Source organism: Rhinatrema bivittatum, chromosome 2 (assembly GCF_901001135.1).
Source record: "Rhinatrema bivittatum chromosome 2, aRhiBiv1.1, whole genome shotgun sequence".
Taxonomy (NCBI): domain Eukaryota; kingdom Metazoa; phylum Chordata; class Amphibia; order Gymnophiona; family Rhinatrematidae; genus Rhinatrema; species Rhinatrema bivittatum.
Genome location: NC_042616.1, coordinates 757,262,444 through 757,288,755, shown reverse-complemented (window position 1 = coordinate 757,288,755; position 26,312 = coordinate 757,262,444). Strand labels below are relative to the sequence as shown.

The 26,312-nt window shown below is 45.3% G+C and overlaps 1 protein-coding gene across 2 annotated transcripts in view; it reads right to left on the bottom strand.

The window, feature by feature from the left end:
* Window positions 1-26,312, bottom strand: part of MTBP (MDM2 binding protein) — a 194,276-nt gene that overhangs the window by 136,634 nt on the left and 31,330 nt on the right. For both annotated transcript variants that reach the window (XM_029591956.1, XM_029591955.1), the window contains exons 5-7: window positions 21,819-21,877; window positions 21,106-21,250; window positions 11,974-12,088 (exon numbers count right to left, since the gene is read on the bottom strand). In XM_029591956.1, the coding sequence (XP_029447816.1) occupies window positions 11,974-12,088; window positions 21,106-21,250; window positions 21,819-21,877 (319 nt within the window). The remainder of the gene's footprint in view (window positions 1-11,973; window positions 12,089-21,105; window positions 21,251-21,818; window positions 21,878-26,312) is intronic.

Below are 26,312 nucleotides of genomic sequence, written 5' to 3'. Positions count from 1 at the left end.
GTTTTCTAGTTCTTTTCTGATATTTCTGTTCAAAAGAATTGACTATCAGTAGAAGCAAGTATAAAAATCATTCCTACATAAGGTGACATTTTAACTATTAATTTCTTTCCATGAATTCTGCTACACCAGTGGGTTATGTTCCCCTACCAGCAGATGGAGGCAGAGCACATGCTTCTCTTTTGCAACATTATAGTCACTATTTAGATTTGGTGCAGCACAGAGAAAGCCAGTATTCCTATGAAAAAGCACTCAAACATATGACAAAATACTACCCAAAAAGTTGAAAAGAAGAATCTCTGGCAATATCTTGCCTGATTGGTCACTGTGGAAACAGTAATTTACCATTAAGAAGGAAAGGAAACAGCAAATGAAAAACAGAGAAGGGAGAAGCTCTTTCCATAATAAGTATGTATCATACAGTCAATTGACCGCAACATCCCCTCTCTGTTACTATGACCCAACTTCACAGGAGGGTCCTGGACTGGTTTGGCAGGATTCATGGAAAGAAAATGAACAGGTAAGAAAATTTCACCTTTCATTTTATCCTGTTATACCAGTCTGGATGAGAGGGAAGTACCAAAAAAGCCCAACAACATTGGGTGAGAATGAAGAAGCAAGGCCCAGTGGAACCTTCTAACAAATTGTTTGTATGCTAACAAGAAGTTGTAGTCTCACAAAGCGCTTGATCATTTTTCTCTGAACAGAGAACAAGGATAAAGGAGGACTGGTTTCTTTAAAAAGCAAAACAAAACAGAGCTGGCCTGCTAAACATTCCCCCCCTCCAAAAGCAGCACACCTCACCACAATTAGAGAACGCGCCATATCAGTAGCCGGCCCCTCACTGTGGAACAAACTCCCTATACAACTTAGACTGGAACCCTCAACCAAATCATTAAAAAAAAAAAAAATCTAAAAACTTGGTTATTCCAAAATGCCTTCCAACCCACAATTTAAACCTCTCCTCCCTTTCCCAGTCTCATAATACAACACAACCGTCTCCATGCTATTATACCTCAAGGTATGATTGCTTGCATAACATAACCAAGACCGTTCTCGGTATTCACTCTGATACAATGCAATACATTAATTGCTCCTTTAACCTAATATTACAATTTAATAACATAAGTTTCCTAATTTCCACCAGTACAATGTAATATTAATAAGACTGTCACAATGTCATATAAATTAAATTAATAAGACTGTTACAATGTTATATAAATTTCCATGTACAATGGTTTTATGGTTACTATGCAATAATAATATCCCTGAGTTACACGAATACAACATATTAAGATCTTTGAGTTATATGGTTACAATGCTACGTGGTTACATGATTACATGCTTCAATGTTTTATGTTTATATCGTTATATGGTTACAATGTAAAAAATAAGATCCCATAATCTTATTATTCTCCTTGTTGGCATATAAACGGATGCGATATATCCCAATGAATGTTGGCATAAAAAAAGCAAGTAAATAAATAAGTCTCTTCTTTATGGCTCTTCTCCACAAACCAACCAATCAGAGCCTGTGCACCTATCAAATGTCATCTTCCACAAACTATATAATGAATGTTCGACTGCTTGCAAATTGAACCAACTGCCCAAAAAATACAAACAAAAAAAAACCAAACTGGATGAATTGGACCAATCACAGTTTAATATCGAAGATAATTAATTTATATTAATGAACCAAGATGCAAATTAAACCCTTTAAAAAAGGTGAGAACAAAAGAATATGCCAGATGCATCAACGGGAAGTGACATGGACGGACCTGCAACCTAGCCTTCGAGTTCCATACAGTCACTGCTTTTCTCATGAAGCTGAGACCGTGTCAGTCTCAAGCAAGGTAATGTGAATCCCCAAGGGCAGTGTAATATGAGACCAGGATCGGGTTCACCCCCTCATTGTCTGAATCTTCCTTAATACTCAACTCCTGCAACACCTGGGAAATCAGCGGACCTAGTTCCTCCCTGCGGAACAACAGGACCACACGAGGGTAGTCACCCACCGCAATCGGGATGTCGTCCACATCCCGCATAGGATCCCCTAAATCACAGACCGGGTCTTTGCCTGGGCCCAACAAACCACCTGTCTCTGATCAGGCACATCCGACTCCTCCGTCATATCTCAGTCCTCAACGTGGACCACTCCAGTCCAAGGAGATGCAAGATCCCTCCAGAGCCTGCGGGCTCCCCCCCCAAAAGGCTTCTTAGCCACAGGGGGCTTTCTGGGAAGCAGCCGCTTGGATCCTGCCTCTTTCTTGGCCAAAATAGGGCTTATGAGAACAAAATCTGCTGACAATTGCTCAGAATCCAAAAAGGACTGATCCTGACCATTGTCACCCTAGCCCCCCGTCCCTTCCCTGCCACCAGCAGGACTTAAATCAACGGGAAATAATGGGGCAGAGGAGTCCCGAGGCTCTGGATTGGCCTCCTGGCTCCTGCCATGTGCCTTAAAAATGGCCACTGGTTCCTCCGTCCTCCCCCCGGCATGCAGCACCGATCTGTCCAACTCCCCGAGGGTCCCCCTTCAAACCTCAGCCAAGGCAACTTTTCCCGCACTCAGTGGGCATCGGCCTGAATCACGATCAAACCTAAAAATAGCCCCTGCCGCTGAGAAAAAGCCCGTCGGCTGAGCAAGCACTGGGCCCTGCGATCAGGAGATTTCTGCCCTCACTCACCACCCTGCTTCTGCATGCCAGGGGAGAGCAGACACTGGAAGTGAGGACCCTGAGGGGGTGAGGGAAACAGGACCCCTGGCTTTCACCCCCTAGCTCAGGATCACCCACCCTCCGCTCTATCCAAGAGATGGCCCACAAAGGAACCCAACATCTTGGGGAGCCTTCCAGGAATCTTGGCTTCCTACTGGTTTTTTTTTAATCAAAACTCCAGACTGCAGGTTTGGATCTCTACCATCTGCTGGAGACAGGGAAATACTGAGGGACTGCAAGTGGCACTCTCGGATATATAGCAGTAGGGATGTGAATCGTTTAACGATTTAAATTATCGTCTGATAATTTTAAAATCGTCATTAATCGGTAAGGGACTCGATACAATAGGAATTCCCTCGATTTATGTTGAAAAATTGTTAAATCGAGTATGGGAATTATTTGGGGGGAGGGTGGGAAAACCGGCACACCAAAACAACCCCTAAAACCCACCCTGACCCTTTAAAACCAATCCTTTACCCTCCCCCACCCTCCCGAACCCCCCCAAAATGTTAAATTACCTGTGAGGGCAAAGGCGATCGGCGCCATTTTGAAACCAGTCCAGCAGCACCGGCACCTAGGGTATGATTGAAGGGATGGCTCCCGGACCCCCCGCTAGACCACCAGGTACATGTAAAAGGTTTTTTTTTTGGGGGGGGGGGGGGGTCGGGAGGGTTGGAAAAGCAAAGGGGTAATTTGTAAAGGGTTGGGGTGGGTTGTTTTTTTTAATCGGGCCATCGGCGCCGGGACCCCCCCCCCCTCCACTGGACCACCAGGTAATTTAACATTTTGGGGGGGGTTCGGGAGGGTGGGAGAGCAAAGGGGTCACATTTGTAAAGGGTTGGGGTGGGGTTTTTTTTTTTTTTTTTTAATCTGCTCAGGCCTCTCTAAAAAATTAACGATGTGAATTGGAATCGGAACCAATTCCAATTCACATCTAACGATCCGATTTTTTTCTCCCTCCATCCGAACCTGATCGTTAAAACGATCGGCCACACGATTCACATCTCTATATAGCAGTGCCTCAAATAATTGTTCTCTGCCTCCATCTGCTGGTAGGGATGCAAAACCTACTTGTCTGGACTGATCTGGGATAGGAATAGGAATGGGGTTCTTTTTGGATGCCCCTAGAAAAAAAAAGACAACCTTCTCCCTGAGCTCTACCACAACCCTTTTAGGACTGGCAACCTCCAAAGGCTCATTAGTTACCAGCTAACTAGCTCTAAAAAAATATATATATATATCAACAAAGGGACTTGCTTACTCTGGTCAAGACCAAGTGCTGTGCCTAAATCCCTCTAAGTAGGAGTCAAGCCAAAGAAAAAAATAATATATTTGTTGCACCACCATCCTACATCTGCAGGAGGCAAAGAATACTGGGTTTTCTCTGTGTTGCACCAAATAGTGGTGATGTCACAAAGGAAAGTTGCATGTACTGCATCCATCTGCTCATAGAGCGACATAACCCACTTGTCTGGACTGGTGTAGCAGGATAAAATGTACTCTCTCTTTTTGCCAACAGTACATTTCATCCATTTAGCATACCTGTCATATTGCAGATGTGAAGTGAGAGGTCAGTTAAGGATGAGCAGTGATCATAATGCAAATTTGGAACAGCAGCCATGATTGTAAAAATGAGCAAGATATTTCTTCCAAACATACCTCTGTAGCAGCGTTCTCTTTAAATTGTAGGAGAAGGAAGAAAACACAAACGGCAAGGAGGAAGGAGGGGAATGTAAGAACATAAGAAGTTGCCATACTGGGACAGACCAAGGATCCATCAAGCCCAGCATCCTGTTTTCAACACTGGCCAAGCCAGGTTACAAGTTCTTGGGGCTAGTACCCAAACAATAAATAGATCCCATGCTACTAATGCCGGTAATAAGCAGTGGCTATTCCCTAAGGCAATTTGATTAATAGCAGTTTATGGATTTCTTCAGGAACTTATCCAAACCTTTTTTAAACTCAGGTACACTAACTGCCCTAACCAAATTCTCTGGCAATGAATTCCAGAGCTTAATTGTACATGGAGTGAAAAAGAATGTTCTCCTACATTTTAAATGTGCTACTTGCTAACTTCATGGAGTCCTCCTAATACCTGAAAGAGTAAATAACTAATTCACATTTACCAGTTCTAGTCCTCTTATGATTTTGTAGACCTCTACCATATCCCCCCTCAGCCATCTCTTCTCCAGGCTGAACAGCCCTAACCTCTTTAGCCTTTCCTCATAAAGGAGACGTTCAAAGGAAAATTGGTTCTTACCTGCTAACTTTCATTCCTATAATACCACAGATCAGTCCAGACTCCTGGATTTTGCCTTCCTTCCAGCAGATGGAGTCAGAGAAAGTATTGCAGGCACCGCCTCAAACCTGGTGTGCAACCTACATTTCTTCAGTATTAAACAGTACCCAAGCAGAAAATACTTAACAAAAACTTGTAACCAATTAACTCTATTATAGCCCCCTGAATGAGCAGAGGACAAGTAAATTAGCAATTAAGAAATATAATTAAATTTAGCATACATCCTAAAAAGACTGAGAAGTCTGTACCATTCTACTGATTTAATCAAAATTATTAAATTATACAAATCGAGTGGATTCTCCAAAACTCATTTCCCCAACTGGGTGGGACTCTGGACTGATCTGTAGTACCACAGGAACAAAAAACTTAGAAGGTAAGAACCAATTTTCCTTTCCCTGTACATACCCAGAGCAGTCCAGACTCCTGGGAGGTACCAAAGCCTCTCTAACCTGGGTGGGACTGCGAGAGTCCCGGTCGAAGAACACTTCTACCAAAATTGTCAACATCCGGGGCGTGGACATCCAATCAGTAGGTTCTAGCAAAGATATGTAAAGACTTCCAAGTAACTGCCCTGCAAATCTCTTGTGGCAAAACCAGTTGGCACTTTGCTCAGGAGGCCACCTGTGAATGGGTAGAATGAGCCCATAATCCTTCCAGGACAGGACGACCACAAGAGATATAAGCGGAACGGACAGCCTCCTTCAACCAACGCACTATCGTGGCCTTTGATGCTTTCTGACCCTTTTTTGCACCACGCCATAGCACAAAAATTTGATCCAACAACCGGAAACTGATAGTGACCTCTAGATACCGCAACAAAGCCCTTCTGACATTCCTTAGCATAAGGTGTATCAATCTCCAAATTTGTAAAGGCGGAAGCACCACTGACTGACTTAAGTGGAACACAAACTACCTTCGGCAGAAAGGACAGAACCATCCTGAGCGAAACTCCGCAGTCCGAAATTCGCAAAAATGGTTCCCTGCATGACGGGGCTTAAAGCTCAGACACCCTTCTGGCTGAACAAATCACTACCAAGAAAACCACTTTTAGAGTCAGATTTTTTATGGTGGCCCTCTTAAGAGGCTCCAAACAGCACCTCACACATACCCCTGAGGACCAAATTAAGGCACCAAGAAGGACACACCTTACGAATAGGGGGGGGGTGGTTTCAAATGTTTCGCCCCGGCAAAGAAAATGCTCCACATCCGGATGCGCAGTCAGAGCTGCTCCATGAATCTTGCCCCTCAGGAAGCCCAAGGCAGATACCTGCACTCTCAGGGAACTAAAGGATAAACCTTTCCTTAGGCCTCTCTGTAAGACGACCAGAATCTGTGCAGTTGATGCTCACTGAAGAATAACCCCCTGCTCCATACACCAAGACTCAAAGACTCTCCAAACCCGGACATATGCCAAGGAAGTAGAGCTCTTACAAGCTTGCAGCAGAGTAGAAATATCATCTTCTGGATAACCTTTCTTTCTCAATTGCCTCCTTGCAAAAGCCAAGCTGCTAGACAAAAGCGATCCACTTGATCTAAAAATATAGGGCCCTGCCATAGAAGATTTGGTAGATGGCCCAGCCTCAGGGGGTTGTCCACTACTAGATTGACCAGGTCCCACAAACCAAGGCCTTTGCGGCCATTCCAGAGCAATGAGAATCACCTTTTCTGGGTGGACCTCTATCTTCCTTATCACTTTGCCTGCCAGAAGCCATGGAGGAAACATGTAGATCAGAACGTCTTGTGGCCATGGAAGCACCAGGGCATCGACATCCTCCACTCTGTGCTCGCTTCTGCAACTGAAAAAATGTGATGCCTTGGTATTCCTCTGAGTTGCCATCAGATCCATATGAGGCATAGAAACATAAACATAGAAATGACGGCAGAAGAAGACCAAACGGCCCATCCAATCTGCCCAGCAAGCTTCACACATATTTTCTCTCATACTTATCTGTTTTTCTCTCATACTTATCTGTGAGCAATAAGGGACATTGCCTCCTCTGATAGCTCCCATTCTCTGGGATCCAATTGTTGCCAGCTGAGATAGTGAGATCCGACAATCTGCAGCCAGACTATGTGCGACACAACTATCAATGTCAAATGCTGCTCTGCCCAGGACATCAGCATCTTCGCCTCCAGAGCAACCAGTCAACTCTCTGTTCCTCCCTGATGGTTGATGTAGGCCACAGTCGTCATGTTGTCTGACAGGACTCTGGCCACTCAGTTGTGCAGAAGGGAAAGAAACCTCTCCAGAGCCAACTGCACCACCCTTGTCTCTAGGTGATTGATAGACCAAGTCACTTCCTCTGCTGACCATTGGCCCTGCACTGACAGGGACTGACAGACAGCCCCCCAACTGATGAGACTGGCTTCAGTAGTCACTACCATCCATTGAGGAACCTTGAGGTCCACCCTGAGCTCCAACTGGTCCTGGCCAAGCCACCAAAGACTGGACCTAGCAAACTCTGTAAGCGGCAGTGGAAGATGAAACTGCTCTGAAAATCGGATCTCAAATGAGCAAGCCCACGGGACGAGAACCTGCAAGTGTATCCCAGACCCTGGGCACTGAGGTGTCCAAAAGGTTCCGAACTTGCGCCTGTTGCTTGACGATCCACTCCTCCATGAGAAAGACTTTGTCAACATGGGTATCGAACACACGCTAAGAATTCCAGAACCTGCGAAGGAAAAAGGTGACTTTGTCAGATTCACAATCCAGCCCAAGGTCCTCAAGTGGCACAAGACCACATCCATCGCCTGCCTGCAAAGCTCCTCCGACTTTGCTCGGATGAGCAGGTCATCCAGATATGGATGAACCAGCACCTCTCCTTTCTGAGGGCTGCCACTACCACCACAATCACTTTGGTGAAAGTCCTCAGAACAGTGGCTAGACTAAACAGAAGAGCGCAAAATTGAAAAATTTCTCCGAGAATCACGAATCTGAGGTATTTCTGATGATCCCGGCAGATCCCAATATGCAGATATGCTTCCGTAAAATCTAGGGAAGTCAAGAACTCCCCGCTGCGCATCGCCGCTATTGTACACCGGAGCATCTTCATCCAGAAACAAGAAATTTTGAGAGCCACTTTCAACTTTTTCCTGTCCACAATTGGACAGAAGGTTCATTTTTTGGCACCACAAAATAAATGAAAAACGCCCCATCCCCCACTCCTCCTGGGGAATGGGAACAATGGCCCCCAGCATCCTAAGTCTCTGGATGGTCTCTTGAACAATCAGTTTCTTCCTTGATGAAACATAGGGAATTACCATGAAAAAGTTTCTTAGGAGGCCGAGCAGATTGCATAGTCTCTTTCTATCACACTTAGAACCCACTGGTCAGACGTGAACTTGACCCACTCCTTGTAAAAAAAAAAAAAAAAAAAAAAAGATTCAACCGACTCCTGATGACTGGGATAGAGGAGTGCATTGGCCTCACCTCACTGCATGGATCTGCCTCTGCTGGGCCCTTGGCCAGAAGCATCTTGATTTTCTCTGCATCCGCGCAAGGACTGGGCAGGACTGAGACCTCCCCGAGGTTTGTCTCTGGCCTGTGCCCAAAGCTTTGCTCTGACAGAAACACCTTTGACCTCAAAAGTGAGAGCGAACTGACAGAAAATCTTTGGCCCCTTAGGCTTGTCTTCCAGTAGTTTGTGCACCTTATTATCACCAAGCTGCTTTATCAGCAGTTCCAAGTATTCTCCAAAAAGGAGCTTACCCTTAAAGGGGAGTGTATCAAGCAGAGCATTTGACGAAACATCCGCTGACCAATTTCTCAACCACAAGAGTCTCCTCGTCAAGACCATGGACACCACTGTCCTAGAAGAGTTGCGAATAAGATCATATAAGGCGTTGGCCCCATAAGCCACCGCTGCCTTTAAGCATGCCACCTGCTCAGATTCCTGGGGCAAGAGATCTCTGGCACTCTAACTACTACACCCATCTCAGGTTGTTCAAAGTATAAAGCTGCTGCACACTGCAGTTTGGATGCCCAGGGCAGAAACCTTAAAATCTTAAGGTACACCTCGAGCTTCCTATCCTAGAGATCCTTCAGGGCTGCAACGCCAGCTACTGGGATGGTAGTTCTTTATGACTGCTGACATAAAAGCATCTACCTTTGGCACCCTGAAGAGCTCCAGAGTCTCCTCAGGCAAGGGATAAAGTTTGTCCATAGCCCCACTCACTTTGAGACCTGTCTCAGAGGTATGCCACTCCCTGGTTATTAATTGCTTAGCCATCCTATGGAAAGGAAAGGTCCTGGCCGGAACTCGTAAACCTGCCATGACCGGGATCTACCATGTCCTGTTACAGCTCCTCCTGCAGAACTATTTCCAGCTCTGCCAGGACATGCGGGATCATAGGGCCCGGCTCTTCTCTCTGAAACAAGTGAATGATCTTAGGATCGTCCCCATCCATGGCAGGAATCTTCTCTGGCTCCTCCCTCTTGATCCTGACCACTGTTGGGGGAAGGGGGGTAGGGGAGAACGACACCGTGAAGCCCGTCCCCCGAGGGCACCCCCTGGTCAGACTCCTCTTAGGAAAAGTCATCTGTGGACCTTTGACTTTCTGGATCCTCGTGGCCCCCGGCATCTCCAAGCGCTTGGGCACCTTACTAGGCAATCCCTGAGAAAGCCTGCTCCTGGGGCAGGAACTCCTCTTGGTCCTACTGGCCAGATATGCTTTGTGCAATAAAAGCACAAAATCCTGGGAAAAATAAGGACCCCCCCCAAATCCCCCACCAAGGGATCAGGATCTTCACCTGACTGCTCCTCTAGGACCTCCTGGGCCTAGCTGAGGTTCAAATCTGTTGGAGACCGCGCTGGATGGAGATCCCCTCCCCGTCACTCTCTGCTCAGCATCTTTAAAAGTTAACGGGAACAGGTTTGGCCTCGTGGTCCGGAGCAGACAGCAACCTGCCAGGGCCACGCAGCTTGATAGATGCCGCAGGAGCTCCCCACGAGGAACCCTCTCCACTGGAGAAGCAGCAGGAGCTTCGGCCGGCCTTGAGCCTCAAAGTCTGTTCTCCACACGCCGAACAGCGGCTCACAAGTAGCATGGCCCAGCGTGACTGACTGCATGGCAGGCGCCTATAACAAGTGGGATCAGGAGTCACGAAAAAAATTCAGCCTGAACACGGTGTCCCCAGCCACCTCCAGCAGCAAGGTGAGCAGCAAAAAACAACCACCTCTTTACAATCTCTTAATCTTTTTTTTTTTTTTTTTAAACTTTACGAACAACCAGAAAAAGGATTACTTTCCTGAAGAAGAAGGGTGGCAGAGGCTTTTCACGATCCTCACAGGAGGGGAGGGAGCCAGACCACCAGTTGACACCCCCCGCTCAGGAGCAATTTCAGGGTCCCCAACTCCTGCTTGGACCTGCCAAACCCCCTGGAAGGATTCTTTTTTTTTTTACACTTGGGTACAAAACGCAGGTTTTGCATCACCTCCATCTGCTGGAGACAGAAATACTGAAGAGATGCAGGTAGCACACTGGGTTAAAGGGTGTTGCCTGCAAAACTTTCTCTGTCTCCATCTGCTGGAAGGGAGGCAAAACCAAGAGTCTGAATTGATCTGGCTATGTACAGGGAATCCCCTTTTTATCATTCTAGTTGCCCTTCTCTACCTTCTCCAGAGGGAGAAAGAAAGAGAAATGATTAAAAAAATAAAGAATAGGTCGAGACTGATAAAGATGTTTTAGCATGTAAAATTCCTGTCAAATGTAGAAGCACTGAGAAGAAAATGGAAAAGCAATGAAAAATAAAAGGAAAACAGAAAATGGAGATGAAGAAAAATAATGAAGATGAAGAAAAATAATGAAAATAGAACAGAAGAAATTGGTCAGGTGCATATGTAAAACAAAGATTAAAAACTATTTTGAAAATAAAGTTTCAGAATTCAAAAATTGGTTTACATATATAAAGCAAAGTTAAATAATGCTATTGCATTCAAACTTTTTAAAAAAATTACAAACATGGTGCATATCACATTGCGTATATTAATGCATGAGTAAGCCTTAAAAAGGTTCCAGGTTTGGGAATGAAATTAGAGGAATCACTGCTCTGCAAGGAAAAGTTTGCATGCAAGAGAGACACTTAGAAAACATCTGTCATCTAACTGATTTCCACCTTCCGTTTTGTTATTGACTGGCAGATAGTCATATAAACACACTAGATTATTACATACTTAAGTTACACCACAGTGAACAAGAACCATGAGAGAGAGAGAGAGAGAGAGAGAGAGAGAGAGAGAGAGAGAGAGAGAGAGAGAGAGAGAGAAAAACTGACATTAATAACTTGCATCGATTCTGTAGTGCCTGAAGTGATCTTAACAGATTGCTAGTTCAATGTTTCTGGATCACGGAAACAGTCTTAGGGCCAAGAATATCCCCTTTTATTATGCCAAATACCACACAAGTATAAAAATCTGCATTTACTATCAGATGCAGTGCAGAAAATTACAAAAGTCAAGTTCTTTGCACACAGAAATACAGGGGTTATGTCCAAAGGCAGCACTCATTTTGGGCATTTGATGCAGTTTGCCGAGATAACATGGTTCTTTTGCTGAAATATGGTTTAAGCTGCCCAACACAATAAGGCTGTATGCTTAAAATTAACAAAATAAACCACATCCTGGGGACTCCACCATGGTCTCAAGTCTCAATAAGTGTACTTTGTATTCAAAGGCAAAATTTTGTAATGTTATCTCCAAATAGTCAGCATTTCAATATGCATTCAGTTCTTATACTGTTCAGGCAAGTTAACAGAAAAAGAACTTTAAAATTCCCAAAGCAATAGTAAAAACAAATTTAGTGGAAGGAAGAATGAGATGTTTGTCAAACACATTTTCAGTGTAAAATGAAACTGGCAATAACCTTGTATTTTGCTATACCATTATATAATGAAACAAAACTAGAACACTAATAATTTATAACAAAAGAAAAGTTTTGTTCCATAAAGAATGTCTGGGGCACCTTTCTCTCGCATATCTGAATCTTCCCCCTCCATAACGCCTCCCAGTCAATTACATTTGCAAGGTCAGCTGTAGTCATGATCCTGGCCGACAGATAGTCTGCAATTTTCTGCCAACTAAATACAAAGAAAACATTTATTATTTCTTCCACCTACTGGTTTTTCATAAAACAATTATAATAATTCAGACTTTTTATTTATAGTTTATATTTTGTGTCACATTCTAATACAGCTTCTATGTAGCTCCTTCATTCATAGTCTATTAACTATTCACATTTCAGTATTTTATAGAAACAGACATCATCTTTGGAGTTGACATCGAAAGCTCTACAAATGGAGAAATTACTTACCTGATAATTTTGTTTTCCTTAGTGTAGCCAGATGGACTCAGGACCAATGGGTGATGCTCCCCTGCTAGCAGATGGAGACAGAGTCGGGTTTCAAAGCTGACGTCACTTTAGATACACCCCTGCAGTGACCTCAGCCCTTCAGTATTCTCTTCAAAAGCCATTGTGGACATACTTTTGAATAAAGTTGATTAAAACTAGATTAAAAAACAAATAACCGTAATTGTACTCAACCAAACGCTGAATCCCAGCAAGATTATAGATGCCCTGATCTAGGAATTGGGCGACAGCCTACCCGTAACCTCTTGGAATCTATATTCATTTCACAGATGATTCCTTGGTATTGTTCTTGGGCAGCCGTGGGTGGGATGCTGAGTCAGTCTGTCTACACTAAGGAAAACAAAATTAGCAGTTAAGTAATTTCTCCATTTCCTAGGGTGTAGCTAGTTGAACTCAGGACCAATGGGATGTACAAAAGCTACTCCCGATCGGGGTGGGAGGCTGCCCATGGTCCAGTTAGCACCACCCTGGCAAAGGCTGAGTCCAGGTGATAGAACCTGGAGAAGGTGTATAAGGAGGACCACGTCGCTGCCCAGCAGATGTTGGCGGAAGACAGCAGTCTAGCTTTTGCCCAGGATACTGCCTGAGCCCCAGTGGAGTGAACTTTAACCTGAAAGGATAATGGCTTTCCTGCCTCTACAAAGGTTCCCGTGACCACCTCGTTGATTCAGCGAGCAATGGTAGCGTGTGAACTGGTTCGCCCTGTCTCTTTCCACCGTGAAGGACAAATAAGCGGTCCGTCTTGCGCACCAGTTCTGAAACTTCCAGAAGCTTACTGACGTTTAAATGGTGGAGGAGGTGGTACTCTTCCGTGTCCTTGTGCAACAAAATGGACTGATTCAAATTAAACTACGAGACTACCTTGGGCAAGAAGGATGGAACAGTTCGAAGCTGTAACACTCCTGAAGTGATCCGGAGGAATGGTTCCCGACACAATGATGCCTGTAGTTCAGAAATGCGACAAGCTGAGCATATCACCACCAGGAACACTGTTTTCAGGGTTAATAAGCACAAGGAAAGACTGCGCAGCGGTCGAAAGGAGGGCACTGCCAAAACCTCCAAAACTAGATTAAGATTGGACAAGGGAACCAGCCACCATAGGGGTGGCCTGAGGTGTTTTACCCCTTTCAGAAAACAGGTTATGTCCGGATGCGCCGCGGGTTCAGTTCACCTCGCACTTGAAACAGGAGAGCGCTGCCACCTGGACCCTGCAAGAAGTTAAGTGCCAACCCTTTATTCAAGCCATCCTGTAAAAATTCCAGAACCAGTGGGATTTTGACCATCCGAGGGGCAACACTACATTCCTTGCAGCAGGCATCAAATACTCTCCAGACCCACACATACGTTAAGGATGTAGAAAACTTCTGCGGGTGGAGCAAGGTGGTAATTACTGCCACCAAATATCCACGCTTCATCAGGCGAGCCCTTTCAAGGGCCAAACCGTAAGACAGAATCGAGTCGGATCCTCATGAAGGACCGGATCTTGCTGGAACAGGTCCCTGTTTGGTGGGAGGCACAAAGGGGTCTTCCCCAGGAGTTTCCGCATGTCTGCATACCAAGCACGCCTGGGCCAATCTGGGGCTACTAGTAGGACTAATCCCCTGTAGCGCTCGATCCTGTGAATGACCCTGCCCAGCAGGGGCCACGGAGTGAAGGCGTATAGTAAGTCCTCTTCCAGCCAGGTCTGAACTAAAGTGTTGATTCCTTGCGATCCCTGATCTCTTCTGCGACTGAAAAATCGGAGAACCTTTGCAATGTGAAATGCGGTAGCAGGTCAATAGATGGGAGGCTACAGCAATCTACCAGTAGCTGAAAGGCTTTGGCAGATAACACCCATTCTCCTAGATCCAGACTCTCCCTGCTTAGAAGTTCTGCTCTGACATTGTCCTTTCCTGCAATGTGGGAGGCCGAGATCATCTGTAGATGCAATTCCGCCCATTCCATAAGGAGATCTATCTCCAGACACACTTGCTTGTCTCTTGGTTCCCCCCTAGTGGTTGATGTAGGCTACTGTTGTTGCATTGTCTGACATTACGCAGACCGCCTAACCCTGGAGAATGTGGCTGAACTGCAGACACGTCAATCTGACTGCTCGGGCTTCCAGGCGGTTTATGTTCCAGCGCACCTCTTCCTTGGTCCAATGCCCCTAGGCCATCAGTTCCTGACAGCGAGCTCCCCAACCCCAGAGGCTCTCATCTGTCGTGAGAACCAGCTAGTTCGGTGGGGACAGGCTTACAACCTTGCCCAGGTGTGCTTCCTGTAGTCACCACTGGAGCCGAAAACATACTTCCATCAGTAGGTGGAGGCGAATCAAATAGTCTTGAGACAACAGGTTCCAACGTGACAGCAGGGAGTGTTGGAGTGGTTGCATGTGTGCCCTGACCCACGGTATACCTCCAGGGTTGACACCATCAAACCGAGGACCTGAAGATCTCTCCACACCTTGGGGTGTACCGTGTTCAACTGACACATTGGAACATCAATTTCCTTATCTGCGAGGGCATGAGGAAGACCTTGCCCTGCTTGGTAGTTGAACTGGATTCCCAGATATTCTAAGGACTGGGCGGGCTTAAGACTGCTTTTGTCCATGCTTGCTACCCAACCAAGCTCCCGAAGCAGGGACGTCACCCTACTGGTCACCTGGAGACTCTCTTCTAATGACTTCGGCCAGATCAACCAGTCATCCAAATCAACCAGTCGTCCAAGTATGGGTGCACCAGGATTCCTTCTTTCCTCAGTGCTACCGCCACGACCACCATAATCTTGGAAAATGTTCTGGGGGTGGTGGCCAGGCTAAAGGGTAGTGCCCTGAACGGATAAGGGCGCCCAAGCACTGCAAAGCATAGGAAACACTGGTGATCTTGCCAGATTGGAATACAAAAGGTAGGCCTCGGAAAGGTTCAGGGAGGTTAAGAACTTTCCCAGTTGTACGGCCACTTTGACAGAGTGCAGAGTTACTCGTAGGTGTCTGTTGACACTTGATGACCAGGATGGGGTGAAAGAACCCTCTTTCTTAGGTACGATGAAATAGATGGAATAATGCCTCGTATTTTCCTGGGGCATAGGTTCAGGAATTATAGCCCTCAATTTGAGAAGTCTTATCAAGGTAGATTCTACTGCCTGCTTCTTGTGCTGGGAGTGGCACAGAGATATCATGAACGTGTCCCGAGAAGTGCTGCGAAACTCCAGCATGTATCCTTCTCGTACGATATCCAGTACCCATTTGTCTGATGTGATCCTGACCCACCACTAGTAGAAGAGGGATAGTCGACCCCCTATCTCCTCATCCTGTGGATCGGTCGACAAAACTTCATTGGGGAGTTCAGGCTGAACCTGAACCCGAACCAGCCAATCTCTTGGGTTGTTGACTCCAAAAGGACTAAGACCTTCCCGAGGACCAAGACATCTGAAATGTCGAGGTCATGTAGGGCCAAAAGGATTGGGAACCCCTGGCCCAACCTCTCATAGGCGAAGGGCACGGTAACCGCTTTCTATTATCTTCCGGTAGCCAGGGCACTGGAGATTCACCCCACTTACAGTTCATTAACTGCTATTAATCAAGTTGACTTAGGGAATGGCCTCTGCTACTACTGTCATCAGTAGCATGGGATCTTCTTGCCAGGTTCTTGTGGCCTGGTTTGGCCTCTGTTGGAAACAGGATGCTGGGCTTGATGGACCCTTGGTCTGACCCAGCATGGCAATTTCTTATGTTCTTAATAGGAGTGATCCCTTAAAGGACATCTTTGAGAGGTTTGCCTTAGAGGTTGCGGCCGCTGATCAGTTTTGCAGCCATAGCTATCTTCTGGCCGTTACCATTGAGGCCACTCCTCTGCCCGGGGTATTGACTAGGTCAAAGCCCGCGTCAGCTAAAAAGGGAGTGGCAGGCTCCATAGCTTCTCTGGACTATGTTCCTGAGTCATCCAGCTCTTGAGAGAAGAGAAAGCATGAGCAAGCCACCAGGGCACAACAGGAAGCAATCTGTACAATCATTGTTGTCGCGTCAAAGACTTGCTTAAGGATGGACTTCATCCGCCTATCATGCGCATCATTTAGGGCCACGCCTCCCTCCACTGGGATAGTTGTTCGCTTCAAAACAGCACAGACCAGAGTATCCACTTCAGGGAGCTTCTAATGCTCGACCACCTTTAAAACTCGCTTCAGGGGTGTCCCATTCTAGGTCAATCAACTCCTGGATGGCTTCCAGTAGCGGAAAATAGCCAGAGGCTTTCCATAGAGACACCAGAATGGGACTCTCTTTGGTTCCATCATGGAGTCCATCCCAGGAACTCCCAGCATCCTCAGGGTCTGGGAAACCAGGGCCAGCAATTCATCTCTATGGAAAAAACGTAACATGGGCCGATATAGTTCTAAACCCGAAGGGATTTCTCCATCTTCCAAGGAATCTGGATCCCCTTCTTTGTCCATTCTGTCCAGGTCCCTGCCAAGAATACCCTTGGTGAGGTGAGGCATGACTCGAGGTCTGCCGATAGGACTGGGAGGGGGAGGCCTTACCAGCTGTGGTTCCATCCGGACAGGAGCAAGTGAAACAGACTACCCCTGTACAAAGGCTTGAAGGCCTTTAAAACATTCCACCCAAGAGAAGGCAGCCAGGTCCCATAGCTAGCCCAGGAAGTGCTGGAGTAGGTACTGCTGAATTTCCCTCTCCCATGGAAGACCTAGCCCTAGGATTTTCAGATCTGGGGAACTTCCGGTTACGTTTGTGTCTAACCCATCCCCTGAATGGGAGGAGCCGGGCTTAATAAATTCCTGGGAGGCCAACTCTCCCTTGGCCTTCTAACAGTGCTGACAGAGGTAAGAATCCAGGACAGACTGTGTAGCCTTAATATGACAAGCAGCGCAGAGAGAATGGCGCTTATGTTTCTTTGCTGTCTGAGCCATTAGAAACAACAGCTGCGTATTCAGTCAGTTCATGCTTAAAGGTTTTTGTGCACAGATTTCGGGCAACTAAGCGGGCCACAGCGAGGAGCACGCACAGCCTGTGTGCTCGAGAATTCTGCAGCCTATGTAATTGTGCGCGTACGTATGCGTGTAAAGTTGTGCACGCACTTCTGCACACAGCGCCGGCACACACCAGGTGTCCAGATGCTGTGCGAAGGGCAATATAAGGTGCACCAAAACGTGCACAAGATGGCACCGCCACAGCCTACCACACGGCGTGCCGACGAGCCTGAAGTGGGGCCTAGCCCACTCGGGGACACCCAACCCTCTCAGATGACCATTTCCCTTTACACTAATGGATCGGGAATGATGTTGGTTGCCGAAACCCCTCCAATGTCTCTGATTTAGAAATTTTAACTTATGTAGGCTCTGCGCTTACCAGCTCACCGATTCACATTTATCCATTCTAGACCTCTCATGATTTTAAACACCTCTATCATATCCCTCCACAGCCATCTCTTCTCCAAGCTGAACAGTCCTAACCTCTTTAGTCTTTCCTCATAGGGGAGCTGTTCCATCCCCTTTATCATTTTGGTCGCCCTTCTCTGTACCTTCTCCATTGTAACTACGGTATATCTTTTTTGAGATGCGGCGACCAGAATTGTACACAGTATTCAATATGCGGTCTCACCATGGAGCGATACAGAGGCATTATAACATTTTCCGTTTTATTCATCATTCCCTTTCTAATAATTCCTAAAATTGTTTGCTTTTTTCCTGCTGCAGCACACAGAGCCGATGATTTCAATGTATTTTCCACTATGACACCTAGATCTCTTTCCTGGGTGGTAGCTCCTAATATGGAACTTAACACCGTGTAACTATAGCATGGTTTATTTTTTCCATATATTCATCGCCTTGCAGTTATCCACATTAAATCTCATCTGCCATTTGGATGCCCAATTTTCCAGTCTCACAAGGTCCTCCTGCAATTTATTACAATCTGCTTGCGATTTAATTCCTCTGAATAATTTTGTATCATCTTCAAATTTGATTACCTCACTCGTCGTATTCCTTTCCAGATCATTTATAAATGTACTGAAAAGAACGAGTCCCAGTACAGATCCCTGAGGCACTCCACTGCCCACCCCCCTCCATTGAGAAAATTGTCCATTTAATCCTTGCCTTGGGTAAAGCCATGCTGATTTTGTTCCATTAAACCATGTCTTTCTATATGTTCTGTGATTATGATCTTTAGAACACTTTCCACTATTTTTCCTGGCACTGAAGTCAGGCTAACTGATCTGTAGTTTCCCGGATCGCCCCTGGTTCCCTTTTTAAATATTAGGGTTAAATTAGCCACCATCCACAGTCTTCAGGTACAATGGATGATAGGTTACAAATTTTTACTAATAGGTCTGAAATTTCATTTTTTAGTTCCTTCAGAACTCTGGGGTATATACCATCCGGTCCAGGTGATTTACTACTCTTCAGTTTGTCAATCAGGCCTACCACATCTTCCAGGTTCACCGTGATTTGATTCAGTCCATTTGAATCATTACCCATGAAACCCATTCCGGAAAAGGTTATCTCCCCAACATCCTCTTCAGGAAACACCAAAGCAAAGAAATCATTTAATCTTTCTGCGATGGCCTTATCTTCTCTAAGTGCCCCTTTAACCCCTCGATCATCTAATGGTCCAACTGACTCCCAAGCAGGCTTTCTGCTTCAAATATATTTTAAAAAGTGTTTACTGTGAGTTTTTGCCTCTACGGCCAGCTTTTCAAATTCTCTCTTAGCCTATCTTATCAATGTCTTACATTTACCTTGCCAACGCCTATGATGCTTTATCCTATTGTCTTCTGTTGGATCCTTCTTCCAATTTTTGAATGAAGATCTTTTAGCTAAAATAGCCTCTTTTAACAGTGCCGGTAATCGTTTTGCCTTCCTTCCACTTTTCTTAATGTGTGGAATACATCTGGACTGTGCTTTTTTCTAAATATTTTTCTCAATTTAAAGTTTCCCTTTTGAAAGTTTAGCATTAGAGCTGTGGATTTGCCTCTTGTCCCCCTTCCAATCATTAATTCAAATTTGCTCATTTTGGGGCGGATTTTCAGAGCCCTACTCGCCTAAATCCGCCCAAAACCGGGCGGATTTAGGCGAGCAGGGCCCTGCGCGCCGGTATGCCTACATTCAAAGAGGCCTACCGGCGCGCGCAGACCCCGGGACTCGCGTAAGTCCCGGGGTTTTCGGAGGGGGGCGTGTCGGCAGCGTTTTGGGGGCGGGTACGGGGCGTGGCTACGGCCCAGGGCGGTCCGGGGGCGTGGCCACGCCCTCCGTACCCGCCCCCAGGTTGCGGCCCGGCGCGCAGGAGGCCCGCTCGCGCGTGGGGATTTACTTCTCCCTCCGGGAGGCGTAAATCCCCGGAGAAAGGTAAGGGGGGGGGGTGTAGACAGGGCCGGGCGGGTGGGTTAGGTAGAGGAAGGGAGGGGAAGGTGAGGGGAGGGCGTTGGAGGGAATGGGGGTAGGCTGCGCGGCTCGGCGCGCGCCGGCTATACAAAATCGATAGCCTTGCGCGCGCCGATCCAGGTTTTTAGCAGATACGCGCGGCTCCGCGCGTATCTACTAAAATCCAGCGTACTTTTGTTTGCGCCTGGAGCGCAAACAAAAGTAGGCCTATTCGCGGAGTCTGAAAATCCGCCCCATTATGATTACTATTGCCAAGCGGCCCCACCACACTTACCCCTCTCACCAAATCCTGAGCTCCACTGAGAATTAGATCCAAAATTGCTCCCTCATCGGTTCCTGAACCAATTGCTCCATAAAACTGTCATTTATTCCATCTAGGAACTTTATGTCTCTAGCATACCCTGATGTTACATTTACCCAGTCAATATTGGGGTAATTGAAATCTCCCATTATTACTGCCTTAGACTTTGAAAGGGGGATCACTGGTGCTTTAAGAACTCTGGGCTCTGCTACAGCACTGGGATATCAAGCTCTGAAGTGGCCGCCACCATTTCTTGATAAGGGAAATATACGATTCCTCTTCAAGTTTGTTCTCCTCTATGCCCAAACTAGTCAGTGATGGCAGATGTGTCCAATGAAACAGTTGCTTTGTCAGTTCAGTGCCCTGCTCCCAGCTGCCCACCCTATGTACTGTACAATTGTAATGGAATAAAAGGAAAATAAATGTATTGGCAGTAGTCAAGGAGTTGGCATAGTTTTTTGGCAGTGCCTGGGAGGTAATGGAATCTTGCCTCCTGGCCTGAATTACAATGTAACTCCATTTTATACCACAATGGCATGCAAATGGCCAGTAAGTTAAAAAGCACACTTTTGCTGTTCAACATACATTTTTTATTTTTTTTTTTAAACACTCACAAGGCATTTGCATGCCATTACCTTGCTGCATCGTGCAGTAACATGGGTTTCTTCTGTGTGAGTTAACCAATAATGGTGCTAAAATTTAGCTCTGATTTTAGCACATATTTAATTACATCCCCATGTGCATAGTGCTTTTATACATAGAGCTATAGACCTTTCCAGAGAGAAAACTAATTCTAAATTAAGTAAAAGAGAAATTCCTTGCAATCTGGTGTTTCTTTCAGGGGTACAGACTATGTTCCCTTTTTGCAGGCTGTTGCTTGGGAAGGTCTAGCATTACCAGGGAAAGAACATGTAAAGTACAAGCAAACAATTTTTCCTTGGTAGGGATTCTGACACTATATACCTCCAGTAGAATATTTCAGTTTAGTTGTGTTGATAGTTAGGGTGAAATGCTGCCTTGTTTACACAAGTTACAAAAAAAAAAAAAAAAAATCTTACCCTTTGTTATCTTTTGCTGCTATTGTGATTTTTGCCAAGTGCCACTCTTTCATGTGTTTTAATGCCCCAATTGTAGGCAGGCAATCTTTTAATTTGGGAGCATCTTGATCAGCAGTTAGTAGAATCACATCAACCATGGCTCTTCCTACAAAGAGAAAGCATACCTTGTGTGGAACATATTGGTCTTTTGAACATGAAGAATTGGGAACATCCAGTCAAGAGTTAAGTCTGTGCTGGAAGCATTATTATAGAGCTCAAGTCACCCAGAAATTGCTGGCTCTGATGAGTGCTCAATGGAAGCTGCAACTCAGTGAACCGATTCATCAATTTTTTAAAACATCTGACCGGCAAAGAGCCTTGATGGAGTTCTGTTTAACAGTCCAAATGACAAGTCTCCAGGCAATTTAAAACCCATTAGTTCAGCAAAGTTGACAGAAGGTTAACACAATGCTTAGTTGGGTCTTGTAGAAAAAAAAAAGTTGCTTTGCTAAAGCTAGAGATGTTTGTAGTTTAAATTTGCAGTTTTGGAGCACAAACTCTGCTACAGATATAATTCGCTGATTCAATTTTGTTGTGCCAGAAGAGTCATTAAACCCCCTTCTCTAAATCTCGTCCAATATCAAATCACATTGCTGATGCTTAAAATCAAATGCTCCCAAAATGAAAGCAGAATGAATTTCCTAAGTGGTTTAAATATCCATTGAATAAATTACCTGGAGCAGGAAGTTTGTCTGATAACTGATGAAGATAGTCAGCAGACTCTTCAAACAAACTGAAATTGAAGAGAATGACTAGATTAAATTCAAAGAATGCTTCTATGCAGTAATTACTAAATTAAAAACCCATATAAAACATCTTTACTGAACAAGTAAGAATGCATTACCTGGCAAACTAATCTTAACAAATCATTTTATTGGCAATATAAAAACAAGATCTGCAAAATAGTAGACAATTCTTTATACTGGACTAACTTTATACGTTTTTGTATCTAAATAAACAAGTCGTATTCACTTCCAGTCTTGGAGGGCTGCAAACAGGCCAGGTTTTCAGGGCATACTTAATGAACATGCATGAGAGTTTTGCATACAATTGATGTTAGGGATATTCTGGAAATCCAATCCATTTGTGGCCCTTTTGGACTGAGAGTCAATACCACTGAAATGGCCCGATATGGCAACCACAGTAGTTCGTTGACAAAGTAAAAATTTAATGCATAATCTGATAAGCAGTACTTAAAACTTACCAAATGAAAGAAGTTCTAGCATATTGAAAGTGAGAATTTTGTACTAGGCTACCTTAGTTTGTCTTGTTTCGTTATTATATGTGGTGTAAATTTTATTTAGTACACCAAGCCAAGTGGCCCATTTGGGTGAGGAAGGTAGTTAATAAGAGCTTTTCAATAAATAAAAATTAAGATAACAACATAGTAAATGACAGCAGATAAGACCAAAATGGTCTATCAAGTCTGTCCAAAGGAAAATTGGTTCTTACCTGCTAATTTTCGTTCCTGTAGTACCATGGATCAGTCCAGACCCTGGGCTATGTCACCAATCCAGCAGAGGGAGGCAGAGAAATGTTCTACTGACTCTGACATATACCCTGGAGCACCACCTGCAGTCCATCAGTATTGACCAGTATCAAAGCAGAAAAATAACTACTAAAATACTAACTAGCTATCTAAACAGGATAACAAATTTCCAACTCACAAATCCTAAATGGAAGCAGAACCCCAAGAAAAAAATTTAGGAATAAACCAGAAAATATCAAGAAAAATAGACAGCATGAAAGGCGAATTAAACACCTAAACAGTGAACGAGCGGACTCTCAAAAAAAAAAAATAAATAAATATAATACACAGACATAAAGGGTGGGCGTCTGGACTGATCCATGGTACTACAGGAACGAAAATTAGCAGGTAAGAACCAATTTTCCTTTCCCTGTACATACCTGGATCAGTCCAGACCCTGGGATGTACCAGAGCTGATTCATTTAGGGTGGGACTCGGAGAGTCCCGCTCAGAGAACACTCTCTCCTAAGGCTGATGAACTTGGAGCTTGAATGTCCAAGTGGTAATGATGAGCAAATGTATGCAATGACTTCCAAGTCGCTGCCTTACAAATCTCCTGAGGAGAAACTAACTGACATTCTGCCCAAGAGGTTGCTTGTGAGCTAGTAGAATGAGCTCTCAAACCCTTAGGAAGATCATGACAAGCAAGAAGATAAGCTGAACGAATTGTCTCTTTTAACCAACAAGCAATCGTAGCTTTAGAAACCTTATGACCTTTACGAGGACCACTCCACAAAACAAACAAGTGATCAGACAATCGAAAACTGTTAGTAACTTCAAGATAACGCAACAGTGCTCATCGTACATCTAACTTCTTAAGATCCTTAGAGGAAGGATCCAAGCGATCTAAACACGGAAAAGCCGGAAGCTCTATGGACTGATTCATATGAAAAGAAGATACTACCTTAGGTAAAAAGGAAGGAACAGTCCGTAATAAAATTCCTGAATCAGAAATTCTAAGAAAAGGCTCTCTGCAAGATAAGGCCTGCAATTCTGAAATCCTACGAGCTGAAGAAATGGCCACCAGAACCACCACCTTCAATGTGAGATCTTTCAAAGTCGCATGATTAAGGGGTTCAAAGGGAGCTGAACACAGAGCCCTAAGGACCAAATTCAAACTCCAAGCAGGACAAGGATTCCAAAATGGAGGACGTAGATGTTGTGCGCCTTTGAGAAAACGCGCTACATCCGGATGTGCTGCCAAGGAAAATCCTTGAATTTTACCACGAAAACATCCAAGCGCTGCTACTTGTACTCTTAAGGAACTACAGGACAAACCCTTGGCTAATCAGTCTTGTAAAAAAGATAAAATATTTGAAACAGAAGACTGAATTGGATCTATTTGATGCTCATTACACCAAGACTCAAAAGCCTTCCACACCCTTGCATAAGCCAAAGATGTAGAAGGCTTTCTAGAACGCAACAAAGTAGTTACTACAGCATCTGAATAACCCTTATTCTTTAACCGACGCCTCTCAAAAGCCAAGCCGCTAGAGAGAATCGTTCGACCTCTTCCAAATAAACTGGACCCTGAGACAGAAGGCACGGTATGTCTCGAAATCGAAGGGGACTGTCCAATGCTAGACTGACAAGGTCCGCAAACCACGGACAACATGGCCACTCCGGAGCCACTAAGATAACGTTGACTTGTTGTACTTCTATCCGAAGCAAGATCTTGCCAATTAGAGGCCAAGGAGGAAACACAGAGAAGAACATCTCTTGGCCAAGGGAGTACTAGAGCGTCTACTCCTTCTGCTCCTCTTTCTCTTCTGCGACTGAAGAACAGAGGGGCTTTGGCATTCTAAAATGTGGCCATGAGATCCATTGCCGGAGTGGACCATCTGTTGCATATCATCTGATAAGCATCCCCGCACAGTTCCCTTTCGCCTGGGTCGAGATGATGTCGACTGAGAAAGTCGGCTTGGATATTGTCTACCCCGGCAATGTGTAAGGCTGCAATGCTGAGCAGATGTTGCTCCGCCCAGACAATCAGCTGTTGTGCTTCCTGAGCTACCAGTAAACTTCAGTTCCTCCCTGGCGGTTGGATATACACTACCGTGGTTGCATTGTTGGAGAGAACTCGCACTGACTTCCCGCAGAGGAGAGGTTGAAGAGCGATTAAGGCTAAACGGACCGCTCTGGTCTCCAATAGATTGATTGGCCACTGTGCTTCCTCTTCGGACCACTGACCCTGAACAGATGTTTTCAGACATACCGCTCCCCAGCCTGAAAGACTGGCGTTGGTAGTGACCACAGTCCATTCTGGAATCTCTAGAGGAACACCCCGTTGTAGATTCGCTGGTTGCAACCACCAATCCAGGTTGGAACAAGCCGTTTCTGTAAGAGGAAGGGGAAGGGGGTATAGTTCCGAAACCGGATTCCAGCGTGAAAGCAATGCAGACTGAAGTGGTCTCATATGTGCGAAGGCCCAGGGAACCAATTCCAGAGTAGAGGTCATTGAACCTAAGACTATCAGATAATCCCGAACACAAGGAATAGGAATAGATTGTAAATCTCGAATTTGTGATTGGAGTTTGAGAAGGCGATGCTCTGGAAGGAACACTAACCCTTGATGAGTGTCAAACCGTGCCCCCAAAAACTCCAGAGATTGGGAAGGCAACAGGTGACTCTTGTCTTCGTTGATCACCCAACCTAGAGACTGCAAGAAGGTGATTACTCTGTAGATTGTATAATGGCAAAGAGATTCCGACTTTGCTCGAATTAACCAGTCATCCAGGTATGGATGTACCAACAGGCCCTCCTTTCTGAGTTGTGCGGCCACCACTACCATTATCTTGGTAAATGTCCTGGGAGCTGTGGCTAAACCGAATGGGAGAGCCCAGAATTGGTAATGTTGCCCTAGAATGCAAAATCTGAGAAACTGCTGATGATCGGATCGAATGCAGATATGAAGATAAGCTTCGGTGAGGTCGAGAGATGCTAGAAATTCTCCTCTGTGTACCGAAGCTATGACAGACCTGAGAGTTTCCATCCGAAACTTTGGAATCCTTAGACAACGGTTGACTCTTGAGATCGAGAATGGGACGAAAGGTTCCTTCTTTTTTGGGAACAATGAAGAAAATTGAATAACGACCTCTCCGACGCTCTGATATTGGAACCGGAACTATGGCTCCTAGGTCGCTTAAATGCTGTAGCGAGTCTTGGATTATGAGACGATTTTGTAGGGAAGAACATGGGGAAATTAGAAACAGGTGATGAAGCCTCCGAACAAAATCTAAAGCGTAATCTTGACTTATCACTGATAGAACCCATTGATCTGACGTATATCTGGCCCATTCTCCGTAAAACAGAGACAGCCTGCCCCCGATGACGGGAACCGGAGAAAGGACCGGCCTCATCTCATTGGACAGACTTTGCACCTCCTGAGACTTGGGAAGTTCCTGGTCTGCCAAATTGACAGCCACGAAAGGACTGAGACCAATTCTGTTGTCTACCTGAGGACTGTTTAGCTGGAGGAGCCGATGGACGAGAAGAACGAGTCAGCTGTCCAAAAATAATTTATTCTTTTTTTTTTTTTTTTTAACCTGACCAACCGGACCCGCAGCACTGCTCCAAGTAGGGTGAGTGAGCCGGGCTCCCCGGTATCACCCCTGCCAGGAGTGGTTGCTGGGCCCAAACC